Source organism: Ammospiza nelsoni, chromosome 1 (assembly GCF_027579445.1).
Source record: "Ammospiza nelsoni isolate bAmmNel1 chromosome 1, bAmmNel1.pri, whole genome shotgun sequence".
In the NCBI taxonomy this organism is placed as follows: Eukaryota; Metazoa; Chordata; class Aves; order Passeriformes; family Passerellidae; genus Ammospiza; species Ammospiza nelsoni.
In genome coordinates this window covers 81976003-81996150 of record NC_080633.1, presented here as the reverse complement: position 1 = coordinate 81996150, position 20148 = coordinate 81976003, and the positions used below count along the sequence as shown (strand labels likewise).

Genomic DNA, 20148 nt, shown 5'->3' with positions numbered 1-20148 from the left:
TGAAGTCTGAAGAGGATATTCTGTTTCCAAGAAAATCTCCCAGAACTAAACAATAATATATATAATAATATAGATAGATAGATATAAATATAAATATATATATTAAATGTACCTAATCTATTTTAGGTAAACAATATTTCCCTAAAATCTTGGAGCTGAAAATCTCACAGTTAAACAATGGCTAACACAGCCTTAAGGAGATAACTTCTCAAGGGTGGGAGGAGTTTCAATGGTTTTTAATCATGTTGACATTGATATAAAAAAAATTAAACTCTCAGGTGCCAGAAAAGATGCCATATAAAATTCTAATAATTTTAAGATATACAAAACCACTGTTAAAAACCTTCTTTACATTTATAGCTTTCAACATTTGAAAAACCATTTCTAAGCCCCTATTTAGAAGGTAAGTGCAAATAAGTAGTGTTATTGCAGAAGAGTTTTACAAAATATTTTTATGGTTGTAAGAACATCTTAAGCAATATAGTCTATTATTTTCTGATTTCGTACAACAATTGATTTTATTTATCAACATTAATTTAACCTAAATATATTTATTCAGCCAGTTGATCATATCCTTTCTTCCTTCCTCAATATAAGGTTTATCTTGAGGATTGATATCTTCTCTTTTGCGATGCACAAACCCATGTGTCTGTCCAGGGTAAATTTTAACTTCATAATCAACTTTACAGTTTTGTTTAAGCTTCTGCTCCAGCAAGGTGACCTGTAACACAGAACATTCTATGTTGGCTGAGTACAAAGTTAACACATTCTATACTTACAGTCCCAAAGCTGTCCTCATTTTTAACTTCTCTGAAAGACAGACATAATTTATCCTTGCCACTGTTTTCTCTTCTACTAATTTTATACCTAAATGCATTTCTGTTACTGCACTTGCTTTATTTAACTAAGCTTTTTTTCCCCCCAGTAAAATACCAGCATGTGACTGAGTAAAATGTAAAAAAATATTACATGGATTACTATTAACACCTGTAAAGGTAAAAAAACCTACTGCTCAGCATCATGAGAAGGTTATCATGTAGTGAACACAGTATGAGTTGCTGCTGATAGACCACACATTTAAAAAATTGGGGCAAGAGTTTGAATTAGAAGTTGAGGGAGGAGGGGCAGAGACAAAATCAGCAGTTCAGAGTGACTGGAATTTTTGCTAGGAAAGTTAAAGCCAACATCACTCAATAAAAACACGTTTCCCTTTGATCCCCTTGGCAGATAATAACCTTTCTCCAAGCATTCTCCACTCAGGCTCCAGAGAAAGACTGTTGACAGAGTGACAGAAAGGAGAATCTCTGCAGGACAGGGGGGAAAGGAAAAGGACAGCCACAGGATCTTTTTAATTCTCCCACAAGTGATTCCATTGGAACAGGCAGATTTTATGGACCATTGCTATCACTAAAAAGGGTCTCCTATCTTAAACTTGTCAGAAAGCTTTCTTTGGATACCCATGAGCTCTTTCCTAGGAACTGATGAAAATCACCCAAATTTCCAAACAGGAACAGAAAATGCTTTTAATGTCATGGTAAAACTTTTTAATTTGGGGATAAACAACAACAATTTGTGTAGAAGTACTACAAGAGTTAGTGAAAGAGAAAGAAAAGTACAAATTAGTTTTCTACTCTGTGTTCATTAAAACCAAATTACAAAGCAAGCACAAAAAGCATTAAAAAGACAAATATCTGTGATGGGAAACTCACCTGGTCCAATGGAACAATGTTATCCTTCTCACCAAAAATGAAAAAGGTGGGATGCAGGAGACTCTGCTTGTCCTCAAAACGGCTGATCACTCCTAAGGAAGAAGAAAACATACATACAAGAAGTTATGCTACCTAAAGTAGCTAAAACACTACAAAATCTATACAGTGAGACTTCAGGACATTTTCATCAGTTACAGCTGATTAGTTTGTAGTGGAATTTAACACACTTTGCTTTAAAGTCCCTTTTGTTGTGAAATGTTTGCAATGTCATTAGAGATAACATCAGTTGTGGGAAAAAGAAAGACCAGAGACCAGTTCTGTGGGAAAAAATCAGGAAAGAATTGTTACATCTGCCCTATTTTTGTGGGTTGCTTTCAGCAACTGCTTCTGACCGCTGTCAGAGCGGGTTCTGTGAGAGATGGTCACATTGGAACTGCTCCCCTCTGGCTTGGGAAGACCATTTTTAAGATAATTGTTAATACTGATCATTCCACATACATGATTACAATTTCAGTGTACATATATTTACACTGATATGATTTCATGACAAATTGACATTGTAATTTTGACTATTCAAATGTATTTGAATAAAAGTTACAGCAGAACTAACCAGCTGCCACACTGGCTACTCTTTTAATTCCTGACATTATTACAACAAAAAAGTAAAATATTAGCAAGTAACACTGCTGAATGGGCTCAATTGATCAACATATCAGTGCATCAAAACAATCCCAATAATCTTTCTGGAAAAAGATCTTCAATTTGCTTTCACTTCTAATTTGTAATAAATAATAACCAATAAGTTGGTCTGGGTTCTGTGGAAGTACAGAGGTTAATAAGAAAAATATCAAAGGCAGTATACATGCACTGAGTAATGTGTGAGACTACAGGGTTAAAACAGAGAGCAAAAAATGGGTCCTATTAGTAATGAGGGACCACTGTCTAAAAGATGCAAAGATGTGCCTAGAAGCCCTTTTGTCATCACCACAAAATGAGTGAGGCCATGGCATTTGGCACAATTTTCACAGATAAAATGCCACTCTTTAAATTCATAGATCTTGCTGGGTACACTTAAGTGTAAAAATGCGAGTGTGCAAAATCAAATCACTTATAGATTATTTATAATAAAATCACCTTGTTCCACTAGAAGTCACACTGAACTTCGTTACAGCAATAGCCCTAAAGAATTGCTTCCTGCACTGGTATTCTGCTCAGAATGCAGCAGGTATTTCAGGCTCACCATAGAGGGACACTCCGGTCTTTAAATGGGGATTTTTCAGCATCAGATGTTGCACTGCTGCTCCACCCCAGCAAAACCCAATGACACCAATCCTCTTCGCACCACATTGGTCCTTTAGATACTTGAGGACGACATCAACTTCTCTGAGAATGCAAATGAAAGTGAATTAAGGCTCTAGCCTCTTTCTCTTTGGTGGCTGCTGCTCAAAGTTTGGGCGGGCATCAGTCTGCTTCTGTGACAAAGTGACTGTCTTTGCATCACTCCTGGTTTTTCTTTCCCTTACTTATCAAATTGTCTTTATCTCAACCCATGAGTTTTCTTGCTTTGTTTCCCTTATTCTCTCCCCTGTTCCTCTTGTGGGAGCAACCGAGTCCAGGTTGTTGGCTGCTGGTTAGGGTCAACCCACAACACCACTTCACTATTACTAATTTCTAAAATACAAGACAAACTCCAGGGAAGAAGACAAGGGAGAAAATCAGTCTTCCTAGATCATTGTTACTGGGACATCACGTGATTTTATGAACAGCAGTCCAATTAATTTCACAAATACCAGCAGTTATTATGTAAGGGAACACAAATAAAAGTTTGAGACCCACAGCCAGTCAAGAGCATCCTGTTATCACAAATGTGACTTATATGCAAAACATCTCTCACAAGGATGACAAATATTTTATAAAATTGTGGAAGCAAATTTCCAATTGCTTTTTCTAAATCAGCAGGTACTTTATGCAATCAAGCTATGTGTCAGATAAAAATGGGAAAAATACAGAAAAGTGGGAAAGCAGTATGCTTTGAACTACCTGTGATCTGATGGGGAGCAGCAGAAATGTTCCCTCGTCACACAGTGCTTGCATTTGCACCCTATCTAAAATCCATGGAATTTGTGCCTTCCTGAGGGATCCAAGTGGCAGAGTGAGCTGCATTTTCTAGCCTTTGCTGGCTCTTTCCTTTTCATTCACTCATTTTGCTTCTACTTTCTGCACAGACAAACACTGGGAACTTTTATGAATCAAATGTCTACTTTGATCTGTAAAGCACCACTCACATGACCGTGAGCTTGTCCCATGAGCTGCATGAACTTTCTATTTTTGGACATTCAGCTATATTTGACCCATTAATAATTTAGGAACTAATTTTACATTTTCACTGAGGCAAAAATTCCTATGAAATAGGGATGTCCCCTCGGTGGACGAGGAACAATGGCTGTACTTGTCTATTTTGCCGGCTTCTCGTGTTTTCACCCAGTCATTGAAAGTTGCCCAGTCATTAGAAGGTTTCCAAGCTTCTTGTCCCACAAAAAAGTCTGGGCAGATGGCTCTGCAAGAAAAATGAGAATATTTTATGTCCATGAAATAATATTGGAAAGGGATTAAAGGGAAGGCCATATGTACTACACAACAAATTCTTTTGCTGAATACATAGCACTTAACCCACACCAAAGCATTATATCAGCAACCCTCAATAATTTTCTACATCTAATAAGGAGACTTAGTATAATTTCCAGTTACATTTTACCCTGTTAAAATTCATTACTTAATTCGATAGTTAACTGTAACTGAAAATCCTTGGTGGTTTCCTACCATACTTAAAAAAGAAATTCAAAACCAAACCAAAGAAACTACAATTTACACGGTTTAGCCTGGAAGGAACACTAACCCAGTAATACAGGAAAGAGGATACTCAATATGCTTTTCACATATTTGAGAATTTGTTTCTCTATTTGGCACAAGCTAGTACACTTTTACTTCCTAGAAAAGCTCTTCAGCATCTTTGGAATTTTTACCATAACAGCCAAGTTGCACAAAGGGAGGAAGCAGGCTGCTAGAGGCTCATAGAGGATGAAAGATGCAGAATAAGAAAATTTTCTGTTTCTCCCCTGTTCTTCTGTGCTTACCTACTAACTCATTATGGTAAGACTACTCAATAATTTTAGACTTCTTTCACTGTTTTACCAGAAAGCTCCTTGGAGAAAGGGGTAAAGAAAGACTGTGAAATTATTTGTGTTTGTATGGTTTACATGAAAGAAGGGAACAGTTGGTTCAACAAACTTTCTTATTAAAAAGACACTTGGAAAGCAGTAATATTTCTTACATGTATCCATTAGTTGTTAGCATATCAGCTATGTATCTGGTGTTTGGGAGTTGCCACCCAAATATATCATGAATCACAATGACAGCTTTGTCGGTGCTGGCAGAAGGTTTGCAGATGTACGCCTTGATGTGCCCAACTTGCACCTCCTGCCCACGGCCTCCATAGTCAAACTTGTCCCCAATGTCACAGGGGCAGGGCCTCGATTCATTGGCCATGGGTGATACTAAGGAAAAAAAAAACATTCAGTAGTGAATACCAAAGCATGCCACACTGAAAAATGTCAGCAGTATCATCAACTATTGAATTTTTTAATCATTACAGTAATAGAGTGAACATGCTCATTACTGTTTGATCTAAAATGAAGCATTACTCAAAAAGCCCATTGGGTTATTTAACATAAATAAGTTTATTGTTAGAGTTTCTTATGTTATGAAGTCTTCAGCAGGGACCTGGTACATGCTAGGATTTCCATGCCCTACAGTGAGTAGCAAATCAAAATAAAGTTATGAGCAAGCACCAAGGCAACCATCACAAACTATTTACATGGGGATGAAGCCAGTCCTTCCACTCTTCATCATGTGCATTTCCTGTCAGGAATGCATAGCTTTCTTTAGTAGACAGTAATGGCTCAGTACAAGTCTCAGCATTTTGAAAGAAAAAACTGACAGCTAGTGCGTAGAAAGATATAACAACACATAGATTGAGCATTATATTTTCATCCAGGGACTTAAAATTTAACATAGCTGAAATTTTCCGTGTCAATAAATCCTTTTTCTAAACAGCTTTAGCCTCAGGTGTTGCAAACATTTGAAGAAGGATACTTGGGAAAGATGCAAAAAAAAATAAAACAAACCAGCACTGAACATGAAGAACCAAATTTGTAAAGTTGAGCCAAATCTTTTATCAAGAAGGTAAGAGTAGGGTATGGTTAATTTTTTTCAAACTATTGCTTAAATGAAAATAAACAAGTAATTCACAAAGGTCAAAAAGTACCAGCAGAATCTAACACACCTGTAGGCAGCTCCTTGGACTCAAGTTAATGATTTTCTGCTATCAAGCTTAGGTTAACCAACTGAGTGAACAGACCTGAATAACTCCTTTGAATATTCACAGAGCATCTACAAATGATTCAAGAACATGGAAAGAATTTAGATAAAGATTTACCCAAGCTCTCTACAGATAATAAAACATGTATTGCCATAGAAACTTTGCTAGCAAAGAAACAAGGATCTTCAAACCTGAGTCTGTCAAAAATACAGAGAGAAACAGTAAAAAGCAGATTACTGAACTGTCCCTGGACAAGTGGGACTTAAAGATTTGTGGCAGTAAAGGGACAGCTTTAGGAAAGCCAACACACAACTTGGCAGCCAGAAAATTTGGACAGAATACTAGAGGCCAATATATTCTGGATTTGCAGACTTTAAAGTTTAGAATCTCCCAAGCAGTATCACCAGAGCTAGATTGCAGATACCAGGAGATTTCATTTTTGCAGATCTGTTCAGATCAGTTGAGGACAAGCTGTGTCATATTTGAAAGCTGTATTATCTCTGGGCACATGTCTACACAAGTATTCTACCTTTTCTTTTTTAAATAAGCCACACCCATAAGTGCCCTTTTTTCTCTACAGGTTGTGGTCTCACATACAAGACTTCTAATTAAAATATGTTTACCAGGAAAAAATGAATGAATAAATGAGCATATAAGGCAAAAGACGGTGCAAATATATAATAAGTTCATAATTAATTTTCCATTCACAAACTATTTCCTTTTGGTTAGACTAAACCAGAAAATATAAGAATACCAGAGATTAAATATTAAAGACACATATACTTCAGAACTCCAGAAACACAAATACAATGCCCTTACCAGTATAACCTCAAAGGCTTTAATTGAAAACATTTCATACTATCTGATAAAATGTAAAACAACACATAGAACATGAGATATTTAAAGATGTAGATATATTCACTGATGAAAACATCTCCAGATGTAAGACTGTGAGGGATAGCATTGGTTGGTATGGTTTATAAACCATATACACTTGCAAGCTCTGTAGCATAGACAAGACACTTCAGTGTTTCTGCATCTACTGCAGTACATACAAACAGCATCTTTTCCCATTCCTAAAACGGTATGGAAACATTGCTTAAAAATTAATTTCCCCCTCTTACATTTATCAAAGCTATTAATTTAGGAGGATCTGAAAACCCACAGCCTTGGTGTGCCACCATTTCCACCTGCAAGCACTTGAGAATTTACTGGAAGAGCAAACAAGAATTGATTTTCAGATACTTGAATCTACAAATGTAAAGATATTGCTGTGTGGCACCATCACTTTAAACACACTCTCCTGAGTCTTCCCTCCTCAGAGGTCTTCCCCACCTCTGGGGAGAAAATAACAGGTTTCTGAACCATCATCTCAAAAAGAAAAAAAAAAAATGGCGAGGGGGAAATAAAGAAATGGAAGAAAGTAACCCGCAATTGCATTTAAATGAGCCGGCACTCTGCCAGCAAATAAAATGAAAGTCTCCCGAACATGCTGAGTCACACCTCGCAAGCGCTTGTTCTTCGTTTCTGAGGGGGGAAAAAAGCCACGACTTTAAACAAAACCCGCACAAACCCGCACGTACCTGAAGCGCTGCAGATGTGCGGGGCTGTAAAGCACGATGCAGGAGCTCGGCGTGGATGGCTGTGGCTCAACTGGATCCCCAAACAAAGCTCTAACTCCCGAAAGGAAAGGGGAGAGCGCAGGATCGGGTTCTTTAACAGAGAGTTACATAACTCCCTGCCTTTATCTCTGTGCCTTGCGAGTGACGGAGGCCGCTCTTTTTAAAGCTGTTCCTTTCACTGCACCGTGGGCGGGGTGTGCTGCCATCACTGGGCACCAAGCCTTCCTTTGAACTTGCACGAAATGGTATTCACCCCGGAGGGATTTTTCTTTCATGTTTCCAAAACATGTTGATTTAGCTGAACAATCCACCTAGGATTTTTTTTTTTTAAAGGTGTTCCTTTGTTTTTAAAGGTTGGAGTCAATGCACTTTTGAACGCTACATTGGCGCAATTAATTCCCAAGACTATTTATCCATGGGTAAAAGGCATATTTAAAGTCATCAGCAGGATAAGGGTAAAGTAGAAATGTCATTTCAAAGCTCTATACTAGACAAAGTAGTATATATATATATACTATACACCTTTGAAATATTTTCTCTTCAGAAATGAAGAAATGAAATTTCATTTCTCTTCAGAAATGAAAAGAAATATTTTCTCTTAAGAATGAAAATGAGTAGCATGTAAGAAAGTAATAACTTTCTAGATTGCTGTACGTCCATGCTATTCAATAAGTGTTTAAAACAGAGACATTTTTATCCTACCACAGGATACTTTATGCCGTTTTTTTTCTTTTTAGTTTCTGGCTGACCCTTGTATCCTTCCCATTTTCCTGATTTTCTTTTTATGAGATTATTAGGATTATTTTGTAAAGACCTTTAGCTAAATATATTAGCAACCCAAAATTTCCTGTTTCCTCAGAGGTGCATCTATGAAGTAGACTAAATGCACACTAGTCTAACACACTTTTGTCTTACAGTTTAATCCTCATATATAAGGTGCTTGCTCATATTTTATGTTACTTCCTTAGTGCTCTTTGTTTACAATCCCTAAAATAAAGTTAAACAAATTTAAAGAAGCCCATCCAAGAGTTCCAGAGCAAAGCTCAAAACCCAACCTTTTTACATTTTTTGGCTCTTCCCACTTGTGTGCCACAAATTATAGCACACAAGGACAAGAGGTACTCCATATCAGCTTTTGAGACCAGCAGTCAAATAAATGAGAGAACAATTGTGAGTTTTCATCACAGAAAACAAAAATGGCAGCAATGCTTGCAGAACCTTCTCTCCACTAGAGCTGTTTAACCACATTTCCACTTTCTTAGTCATGTGGAGATAATTATTTATATGTAAGACTATTCCACTTTACCTTAATATTAAGGTTAAAGTTTGGAAACAGAACTCCTTTTGATTTCCTGTTGTTTCATGTTCCTTGATAGGCAATCCACGCTGATTTTTCACTTAGAAGTCATACCTTAATTCAATACATCCACAATCTCTGTACATGCGTTTGGCTTCACTTCACGATGTAAACACTCACCTCTTTCAGATCTCACATTTCCAACTCCTACTCAGAGACTTACAGTTTTATCATGAATATTTGGCTGTACTTGTAGGAACCATAAAATATGTTATATATTTTATACATATATTAAAAATACACATATATAAAATACACATTTATGACATAAAAAAACTATGATAATATGGTTCAGTAGCTGTCTACCTTTTCATTTCACAAAAATACTGCATGTCAGTTTGTTTTTTTTCTTTTTGCTTAGTCACAGTGTTAGTGTTGCAGTTCACATGCCGTTCCAGAATTTATGAATGACTGCTGTTCTCTAAATAGATGTCCTGATTGTCCTCTCCCACATTAACAAACCTTCTAACACTAATGGAACACCATTAATGTGGAGTGATCAGTGTTTGACGCTGGGGCAAATTAAGGCACAATACACTTCCAGACTTCTGCATTCTTCTCCTGGAAAATATGTGTTACGACAGCTGTATCACCCAGGAAACACCTGCATTTATACATTACAGATAGGTGGTGTCACACAGGAATCAACAGTTAATCAGCAGTTTCAGGTCAGAATTCTCTGAGGACCTCCCCATAAGAAAGATGTAGGGCCATTAGGAGCATATAAAGTAGGAACACATTAACAATCCCATTAAGAGAAATACAGGTCATTAGTACTGTTGACTATCTTTACATGAGAGACACCACAATAAATATTTCTGTGATGGTATATTTAATTGGAGAGACTGTCATTAGTAAAATTATGACTTCCTTAAATTACATTTTTTCTCCCCATTTAAATGATATGCAGTCTTTATCTGTAGCACTGAAAAGGTGAAAAGGGACATACTCATGTTTGGTTTTCTAATAGCAGTACCTGATGAAGATATGAGGCAGCTGGGTTCAAACTAATGATCACAAGCCTTTCTCCCTCTTTAATTATGAGGCTTAATTAAACCATGGAAGTCACAGTCACAAGATGAGCTAGAGCTCAGCAGCTCAAGAAAGTTCCGCAGACTCTTGGTCCACCAGTGGCCATTTGACACAGTTGTAGGAGTGGCATTAGAAATTTCTAGCTCAGAAATCCCCTGAAGCACAGGTTGCCAGGATGTTTAGCATGGAGGGAAATTCCTTACTGCTGGCCACAAATGGAGGATGGGTGCTGATGAGGATACAATCCTGAGCTGATGAGACATGGAAAATTGTGTCATATCACTGACAGAAAAACTAGGGAACAATATACATCATGCAAAAACATGGATTGTTTTTGAAATGTGAGATTTCTTCTTCAGGGAGCAGCCATGGTTGTAAGCTTCACATTAAAATGTCCTGTCTGCACATTGCAATGCACACTTCAATTCCTAAACTGGTCAGTTTAGGAATCTATGGTGTTTTACTGAGCCACAGGGAATCCAACAAAGTAGAACCCCCTCTGAATAACCTTAGCCACAAATTTTGAAAGATGTGTGCTCCCTTACATCACCTGCTAAACACACATCTGCCACCAGGCTACAAGTCAAAAAAGCTTCATCTCTCTAAATGAGCTGCACCAAGCAATGTGTTTGTGTTCCTAAATTTTAGGCTTGTGATTTATTTGGAACATAGATGAACAAGGGCCATAATACACAGATTAATTTACCTTTAGTCTAACTTCAAACATGAATCTCAAGGAACTGGAGAGTATTTCAGTGCATGTTAAAGCACAGCATCCACTTTTCCATTCAGATTCTAGAAAATTTGCTAAAAGGAGGCTCCCAATTGCAAAGACATGGACATGACAAAGATTTTTCCTATGTGAAATATATGGCAGTGCCACATACACTATAACTGAACAAGAAGCCTCTAACAGACACATTTGGATGCAACTTGGCACATCCTACATGGTTTATGGGTTCCTAGACCCATAAATAGAAAAAAGTCATACAGCAAAGGATAGGTCCCTGAGTAGGGTACTCCAAAACAGCAGTGGAATTCTTATGAAACTTTTCTACTTGGGTTAGTAACCATATTTTTACAAAAGAAAGATACTTTGAAAATACATATAGGTAGATAGATAGATTTAATTCTTTGCCTAGGTTGCATTAGCCCTTCTATGTCCAGCTCTATTTTTCTGCTTGGTTTTTTTTTTTTTTTGATCTTCAAGCACTATTAGGAGGCTGAGTTTTAACTCACAGTTTAGGATGGAAATTAAAACATGCAGAAATCAAAGATAATGGAGGCTATTAGCATATTTGATGAAGGGGAATTAAGTAATCTTTTTCATCAAAAATGAAAGATTTAGGGTTCATGAGATTGAATATATCATCAGAATCTTTGATTAGTCCTAGAAAACATGAAAACAAAATCTTCAACTGACATTTTAGTGGAAATCCAGACTCAGAGCATTCTGCTTCTGCAGTGAGAAATTTTCATATCTCACACAATATGTAGCCATACATATGAGCTTTATTTTGAAGCTACTGGTATCATGGTTCCTCAAAAGATACATTTCTGGAATAAAAATCTATTTAAGCCCATTTCTTAGTATAGACAGAATATCTGAATTAAGACTTCAAAGATATCTTCTGTGCATAGAAGCTTGAGTTCTTTCAAACTGACTGGGAGAAACAATGTTTTAGTAAGCAGTTCAAAATGTACATTCTGAGAACATCAGGAAAGGGCAGCTCAGCTATCCCAGCTTCTTGAGCAGAACACAAAAGGAAAACTGGTGTTAAAATAAAGGAAAGCTGTTGTTAAAATAACTGCAATCTAACTTTACAGAGCAGCTACCACAAAAATAACACTCTCTGCTCCTGGGTGAAGAAGTTCTGGCTCTGCAGTATGCAGAGCAGTAGTAAACAGGAAAAAGGAAGCTAAATTGGGAAAGTGACCCAAGGACAACATGTATGTGTGTCCAGATCCAAATTAAGGACATGTCTGCTATGGCCCTTCCAAAAGTAGGAACGAATATCCTCACCACCCTCTTCTTTGCATAGTACCCTTCCAACTCTGCTAAAAATATCTCTCTTCATCAGGTGATAGCCTCATTTGAAAAAATGATGCTGCACCAAGTGTTTAGGCTACCCAACAAGCTTATGCACATGTACCTGCTTGTAGGATATTTTTGAATTTACCTACCATAGAGAGATGCACCCGCCTTTAATTCCAAGTGTGTGATCATCAGGTGACCTACGCCAGCACCACCCACTCAAAAAACCAATGACATCTAATTTATTTGCACCACACTGCTCCCTTAGGTATTTCAGAACAGCATCAACTTCTCTGAACATGAAAGGAATTGCAAATCGAGCAACCACAGTAAAACCAGTATCTGAAAATACGAAAATATAGAGGTGCATATATGACTGTCACCATATTGTGCTGTTACTGTTACTGTACTTTCTTTTGCATACTTTAAATAATTAATTATTTCAGGTAAATGTTAGAGGTTGCTAATCTGATATCATCAGAAAGAGAAAATAGATATTTCAGTGGGATTCAATACTAAAGGAACATAACTACATCAAAGAAAACCTAAAAGGATGGATTGGGAAAGGATGCGTATTGATTACACACCTACCTAAGAGTTAAAAAAGCTTGCCATTCTGGGAGAAGCTGGACCAGTTTTTGCTTTGTAAATTTTGATAGAAAAGTAGCAAAAACCTCTCTAGAAAATACCACTTATTAGCCAGTGAAAATGCTGACAGTAACTTTAAGTTGTCATCTGGGATATTTGTTGCAGGGAAGTCAATGTAACAAACATGGTAGATGTTTTCAGAACCTACAAGGTAGCCTGAAATACGTCTCTCCGAGATGTTGTGCTCTGAAAACACTCGTTTACCCCTGTAGGATGTGTCACCGTACAGAGACAGTAAAGAAAAAGTATTGCTGGGAGCTGGGTGGCAGATCAGGCTTTTATATCACCCCCAGGCTGCTCCCAGCCCCGGTTCCTCACCCCCTTGGGCACCAGTGAAATTCCCCAATAAACCAGCCTTGAAAACACAGCGTTATCTGCCAAGACACAAACACACACAACAAGCAAATTAAGTGCCAAGAAATTCCTTCCTGACTAGGGCTGACACTTGAAACGTGTGAATTGCCTGTAAGAAATGCCAGGCAGCACCCAACCCTGCCTTCCCATTGCAGCAGACAGAGGGCAAATTCCAAGCTAAAAAGTTTCCAGGAGAACTGACCCCTGTGAGACAGAAGCACTCTGGAAATGGTCCAGTTATGTCTCCCATAACCTTCTCACCAAATACCCAAGCTCAGCAACCTTCGATGCAGCTACTCCCAATAATCCAAGATATTTGCTCTCCCAGGAAAGTCAATTAGTTTGGCCTCTAATTAGTCTGACCCCTTCTCAGGGCTGCCTTGCCAGCAGCTTCCCTCTCTGTTATTAAGGCAGCAGAGCCTGCTAGTGACAGGTCTTGGCTGATAAATGTGCGGGCAGTGCTGCACACAGGAGGGGTGGGATACTCCTACTGGCTCCCAGCTCCACGTTCCTGGGGAGCCACTGGCCCTCACTCTGCCTGGTGATGCAGCCAGCACCTCCCTGGGGGCAATTACACACTGCTGGGAAAGTTCTCTGGCACAATCACTATCTCCTTTCTTCTTTGCATACAGCGCCTTAAAGGATCAGTCTGTTAAACTCAGTGAGACATCAGATCAGAACTGTGGTTTCTCATTATTTGAGTCAATGAGCACTTTTAAACTGGGCTTCTTGAAGCAGAGGAAGAAACTTTTGTCAACAGCAGAGGACAAAAATTCTTCACCAAGCCGCTACTAAGAAAGTTGTCCTTGAATTCTCTTCAAGGCAAAATCATTGATTCCATCCACTTCTAGGAAATAATTTCAAAAGGCTACTTTTGCTAGTGTAGCTAAAATAGCTATATCCAAGCTCAAACAAAATAAAACCAAAAGAAAGCCTGAACAAAACCAAATAAAAAGAAACCAAACAAAAAAAAAAAGTGGGAAAAGGCAGTTTTTGACAGCAGCAAGCAATGTGATATCTATTTTACTTGGTATTTTCCTGCCATCTTAAGTTTTCAGCCAATCCTCAAATTCAGACCACTCACCAGAAAGCATCTGAACTTCTCTTCCTCAAAAAAGTCTGGGCAGCTGGCTCTGCACACATAGACACAAAAATCAAAATGGAATTAATTAATAAAACACTGAGATTTTTTGGGGGCCCTTCATTGCATGGAAGATTTCTATCCAGACATTTTTTCCTGAGAAAGTAATGTTTCTAAATAACATTGTTGCCTATTCCACAGAAATACCTATGAGCATTAGAAAACATTTACATATACCTACAAATGCTTTTTTCAATGACTAAACCACAAAACACACTCTGTGATACAAATCTGGAAAATATTAATACTCTAATCCATAGTATTTAACCTGTTCTTCCTGGGTGTCTGTAGTATTTAACCTATTTTTGTGTACATAATTTGAAACTATACGCAGTATAGTTTCAATGCATGATCTTGTAAAAGATGTTAAAACTCTGTCCTGATTACAAGAAAATTACATTTTGCATACAACATATAGCATTTAACCTAAATCCATCATTGATGGGTTCCATGTAAACCAAGACAATTACATAAAATAGTTGTTTACTACAGGGCACATGGTGAGGCTTACTTATGAGCTAGGAAAAAACCAAAACAACAGACGCCTGATGGACTGAGGTCAGCAAAGAACAAGTGAAGGAAACTGTGTGGGAAGAAGGGGAGCAGGGTTTTGCTCATCTGGTGACTGGAAAAAGGGAAGTGCAGTAAGAGTCCACTCAGCACTGAGCTCCTGCATCACGGGATGCAAACCCCAGCTCAGGATGACCTTGGCTGAAATGTGTCTCACGACCAGCAGCAGCTGTGACTTACTAGTGGAGGACAGAGTTTCCTGGTGCAGAAGGCTGCCATCACTAGGTCACCACCAGGTGTTGCTGTGTGGAAGCAATGGGATCCCTGGGAAACAGCAATCATCTTTCACTTATTAAAATGTCTTTGGCTCTCTCCATCCCCAGACACACCTCATGGATGTTATTGAACATGGTGAAATGACTGGATCAGTTGGGCCTAAATCAGACTGAAGTATGTTGCAATCATTTATTTTTCTTCACCTTGTTTGATCATTTCTATAATTTCTATTAAAAAAAAAAAAAAAAAAAAAAAAAAAACAACCCAAAAAACTAACAGTGGCACCCAGAGCATAAATGTATTTATAAATGTATTTGGAAATGTATGGGCAGAACTGTGCAGCCTTTGCATAAGAATCTGTCAGAAACACATAGTGCTTTGAAAGTGAACCTTCCCAAACCCATGCAGAAGAACAGGTTTTCCCACTCAAACTGATCTAATAATGCAATAGTAACCATCAGGCTTAATATGGTCTCTGAAATGGAGTTCCCATAGCTCCTCAACCCATACTGCACCAGGAAAATCTGTCTATTTTCCTCTCAGTGAGCACTGATGTACCAGTTCAGCAGCATCTTGGAAGATATATACAACTTCTCTTCATTCAGACACTGCTGCCTGAAAACGCTCAGTTCTCCTGAAGCCTTTTTCCCTTGACCACTGCATTCTTAACAGTTTGGGTGGAGGGAAGGGAGGTATCCCAAAAACAAGTATGGCAGAGCACAAATCACAGGGAAAATTTGCAAGGTAATATTGAAAAATACCAATTGATCAGACACTGGGCACTCTTGACAGAGCAGACTCTTGCTGTAACAAAGCAGCACAATGTCATAGCAGTGATTTGCACAGCATGAAGGGCGTGTGCCCATTGACAACATTTGCATTTGATCACAAGACAAACAGCCTTCCAAACATGGAGCAGAAGAGGGGACATCAGGAAAGACAGGGAGCAGACAATTGACCCTTGCATCGTTCCCGTGTTTCAGTAAAACCCTAATGCTTGCAAAGGTAGAGTTTTTTTCTCCAGAGACAGTGTCTCCTCCTTGCAGTGCCACAGACAGATCTCAGCCCACCACAGCTGTCTGGTGACATCTGGCTTCCCTCATGCTCCATAGGCTCAGGGCATTAAAGGTACTCACTCCAACCCAGACTTCTACAGAATCATGTGGAGGTTTGCCTTTTGGTACTGCATTCCTGTTAAAAGCTCATATGAATGTCTGTAATGTATAAAGCAAATGGAGTACATTGTGCCGTGTCCAATTATTGCAAGATTTTTCTGCATTTTGGAATTTAACTGTTGCAGGACATGAATTGAAAATTAATATGAAAGCTTTGAAGGGGGTACAAGATTGTATGTAATATCCATGTGTGCATAGGGACCATTCATATGCACATATTCAATATCATATTCAAAATGCATTACATTCATTCATACTTCTGCTGATGGAAAATTTTTAAAATCCCACCATATAACTCAGATTGAATGATTTTATTTTGAAAAGGCTTGCAAAACCAGAACACATGCATGTGTTTCAGAACACACTATTTTTAAAAGCCATCTCACTTTGCTGGGAAAATAAGAAAAATCACTTTTTACTGCATTGTGTTTTCAATATTCTACACATTCTGCATGTGCAGTCACTTCTGTAATCAGCAAAGAATGAAGGAAGCATGCTATACTCTGCCATACTACACAGCAATGTTCCTCTTTGGGTCAGTATTATGGAAATATATTGCTCAAACTGGCCTGGTAATAGTTTCTTTTCACATGTAACCATTCTAAGGTAAGGCTAGAAATCATAAAGAGTGGGATTTCTTGGAAAATAAAAGATTTCTTACATGTATCCATTAGTTGTTAGCATATCAGCCATGTATCTGGTGTTTGGGAGGTGCCATCCGAACATATCATGAATCACAATCACAGATTTGCCTGTGCTGGCAGGTGCTTTGCAAATGTACACCTTGATGTGCTCAACTTGTACTTCCTGCCCCACAACCCTCATAGTCAAATCTGCCTCCAGTATCGCACGGGCAGGGCCTCATTCATCAGCCATCTAGGAATCTGCAGGAAAGCAGAAATGCAAACCAGTTGTTATCTGCAACAAGAGCTGTGATTATGAGTCAATCTTCATGCAGTCCTCCCAGCCCCCTCCAGACACCTAATGATATCCACTTGCTATGGCAAGGTTGGAAGGGAAGTTCCAGGTGTTTGTTGTAAACAGGCTGTTGACATGTTTATGGCATAAATATTCATAAATTTCAGGTCAGTCAGCATAACCCATGAGAGAGTTAAGGGCAGAGGAAGGGTTTATGTCAGCCCACCACTCCTAGCTTTGTGCCTGGAGCAATCCAGCATGTGATAGCTACATTTCCATGTGATGTCCCCACACACTACTTCATAACCACTCCTCTCATGTGGTCTTACAGTTCCTCCTCACACACTGGCACCTGGCAACCTCTTGCAGTAACTCCTGTGGGACCTCACTGTCATCCTGCTGTTTTTCTGTCTGCTCTTCCCTTCAAGCTTCCATTCTGTATGTCCCCTTTCCCTTCCTCTTCAGGGACTCCAAAGCTGCTGCTTCTACATGCACTTTGCTGGTCTCTTGTATCCCCTCCATACATAATCCTTTCCCAGGGAACCCATCATTGACTGGCATCTCTAAAGGTTCTAATAAGTCAGCCTGAAGAAGGTAAATCAGCAGAGGATTTTTTTGCAAAGTTACAAACAGTGCAATTTGAACTGACAGTAGTCAGAAGAATAGAGACATACACCAGTGCTGTGCATATAACACATCCTCATACAGCACAGATACATAACTTCTCCAGAGCTATGCATTTTAAAGGACAAGCTGGAAATGAGTCCATTTCTCCTCAAGTGAAAAAAGGCTTCTATAGAGTTTATGATCTGGGAGGTCCTCTCAGATGAAACCCTCAAGCTCAGTTTAGTTTCTTGTATCTTTCAACAAGGCCACTATAGCATCTTTTTAAACCAAATTAATATTTGATGATCCCTCCTCTTCCCTTTCACAGGCATTAGGTAGTCATACAAAGAGCATTTATTTTACCCTAGTCTGAGAAGCTGTTTAAAACCTTTCTCTGCTGTCACTCTTAACTGATCTAAATGGAGCTGTTTGCTTACTCCCATGTAAATGCATGTGCTGGAGCAATATTCCTTGGTCTGGCTGGTCCCCTTACTAAAGTGAAATGCAGCATGCTGACAATAAAAATCAAATGTGCTCTTCAATGCTGAACTGGTTTTTGTTACTTATCTTAGTTACTTGTCCCATTCTAGATTTTCTAACTAATTAAAATAGATGCTAAATAAGACCTCTAGTACACTTCCAATAATCCCTCTTCAATTTCTCTCCTACAATTGTAATGCAGTAAATGGTATTAAAAGCAGTTTCAAGATTAATTAATCATATAATCCCTCTCTAGAAAATAAAACCAAATAGCAAAACAATTTGGGTAAGACTCATTTTGGACAGAGTCTTATCTGTGAACTCCTAATATTGCAGCCAGAGCATAACAGCATCTGTGCCATTCTCCCACCCACAGCAATGAGCCTGGGGCTGTAGCATCAGCACAGAAATATTAACAAGACTCTAAACAGCACTAGTTTGAAATGCTTCTCTGCCTTCTCCTTCACCCATCTATTTATTCTTCTCATTGCTCATCAGTCCTTGTCCAGTTTTATTCTATGGCATCAAGGTGGCTACTCCCCATTTTCTCATGCAGCACAGGAATGCCAGACACAAATCTGTCTCCACAATACTTCCTTCTGTAGCTGAGGTTTCTCCTACCTGAGTCCAGGTGATGCTTGGATGGCAGAAATTCAGATTTACCAGCTGCTATTCTTGGAATGCTACTTTCCCAGTGATAAATATTTGGGCTGCCCTTCTTAACTGAGTTCTAGTTTGCCGAGGAATTTTAAAGTGATTTTTCACTATTTGGCCAATTAAGTTTAACAGAGACTTGCAAGGAGATTAACTCAGCATTTTGGAATTAATACTGTTTGCCACAGTTAAAATTTCTTTAAGCAGCTTAGTGTAACTCTATTTATACTTGCTTATGTTGGAAAAAGAAAGGTCTGGCTCATGATGAGCAAGCATAAAGAGAATACCCTTGGGTTAAAATTCAAATCACGCTTCTTCCAACTTATTGGCTTATCAAGCTCTGATGATATCCCAAAGGTAATTTGATTTTGCTAATACAGGAGATAAACTGATAAATACTCAGAAGTGTGATGATGCTGTATGACAAGCCTGAGTTTTCTCTGAATTACTACAGACTCCTAACAAGCAGATGACATTCCACCTTTTATCACACCCCAACAGGCTGGTGCCTTGCTACATGCAGAGACAACATTCAACAGCTTTGCTCACTACAGCCTCCACTTACTAGGAAGCCAGGTTTCCTCTGACACTGGTGTACTTTTACTGCAGGATTTGACAGGGACCACTCAGAGTGTTGATTACTGTAATTAGAGCCGAAGTCCCTAAAAGTCTTCTTGGTGGCTGTCAAGGAAAGGGGCCCCATCTTGTGGACATTTCCTGGAGCAAGTGTGGCCTGGCTGTGAAGCTGTTAACCATGGTGCTGTTAATGCAGTGCTGAAAACAAGCTGTGATAACCAACTGCAGCAGATCTCGCCTAAACCAGAGTTATGTCTGGGCTGAGAAATGCAAAAACGACCTCATTTCCTTCTCTCAAGGCAAACCATCCTCCAGTTTCTGTAGGTATGAGGCATCCTGCCTCAATGCAGCTTTTAAAGGACACTACGTGCAAACCCTTTACCTGCTCACTGAAGAACGGCAATGAAAAAAGAGAAGGGTGAGCAGAGATGAGGTCAGAGCATCCACCAGCAGTGAGATCAACCCAAGGAACAGTTTCTCAGGCACCCCAGAGGCCATGGCACATGTGGCCACATGCTGTGTGCAGCAGGAGAGCCTGGATGCCCTGAATAGCTGGAGACACCCTGTGCCACCCTGATGACCCACCATGTCTCGGTGCCTTTGGAGAAGAGTACAAGCAAGCTTTCATGTCTCTCCTATAAAATCTGTTTACACAATGCACAGCTGCATCCCACACA

General features: G+C 38.9%; 1 protein-coding gene across 2 annotated transcripts; it reads right to left on the bottom strand.

The window, feature by feature from the left end:
• Nucleotides 1-215: 215 nt before the first annotated feature.
• On the bottom strand, nucleotides 216-7878 carry LOC132074205 (carboxymethylenebutenolidase homolog). 2 transcript variants are annotated; one of them, XM_059473831.1, is made up of 7 exons: nucleotides 7671-7874; nucleotides 5584-5627; nucleotides 5041-5263; nucleotides 4159-4266; nucleotides 2950-3092; nucleotides 1710-1801; nucleotides 216-721 (listed from the first exon to the last, which is right to left on the bottom strand). In XM_059473831.1, exons 3-7 carry the CDS (start codon nucleotides 5253-5255, stop codon nucleotides 542-544), a joined length of 738 nt encoding a protein of 245 aa, XP_059329814.1. In that variant the 5' UTR covers nucleotides 5256-5263; nucleotides 5584-5627; nucleotides 7671-7874; the 3' UTR covers nucleotides 216-541. The 2 variants fall into 2 exon arrangements, with proteins under 2 accessions (XP_059329814.1, XP_059329823.1); XM_059473840.1 differs by lacking the exon at nucleotides 5584-5627 and having other exon boundaries at nucleotides 7671-7878.
• Between the last annotated feature and the right edge of the window lie 12270 nt (nucleotides 7879-20148).

Coding starts and splice junctions, on each gene's coding strand:
- LOC132074205 (XM_059473840.1), bottom strand. CDS start 5,255: ATGGCCAATGAATCGAGGCCCTGCCCCTGTGACATTGGGGACAAGTTT. Junction 3,093..4,158: donor GAAGCCGGCAAAATAGACAA/GTACAGCCATTG, acceptor TTGCATTCTCAG/AGAAGTTGATGTCGTCCTCA. Junction 722..1,709: donor ACATTGTTCCATTGGACCAG/GTGAGTTTCCCA, acceptor TCTGTGTTACAG/GTCACCTTGCTGGAGCAGAA.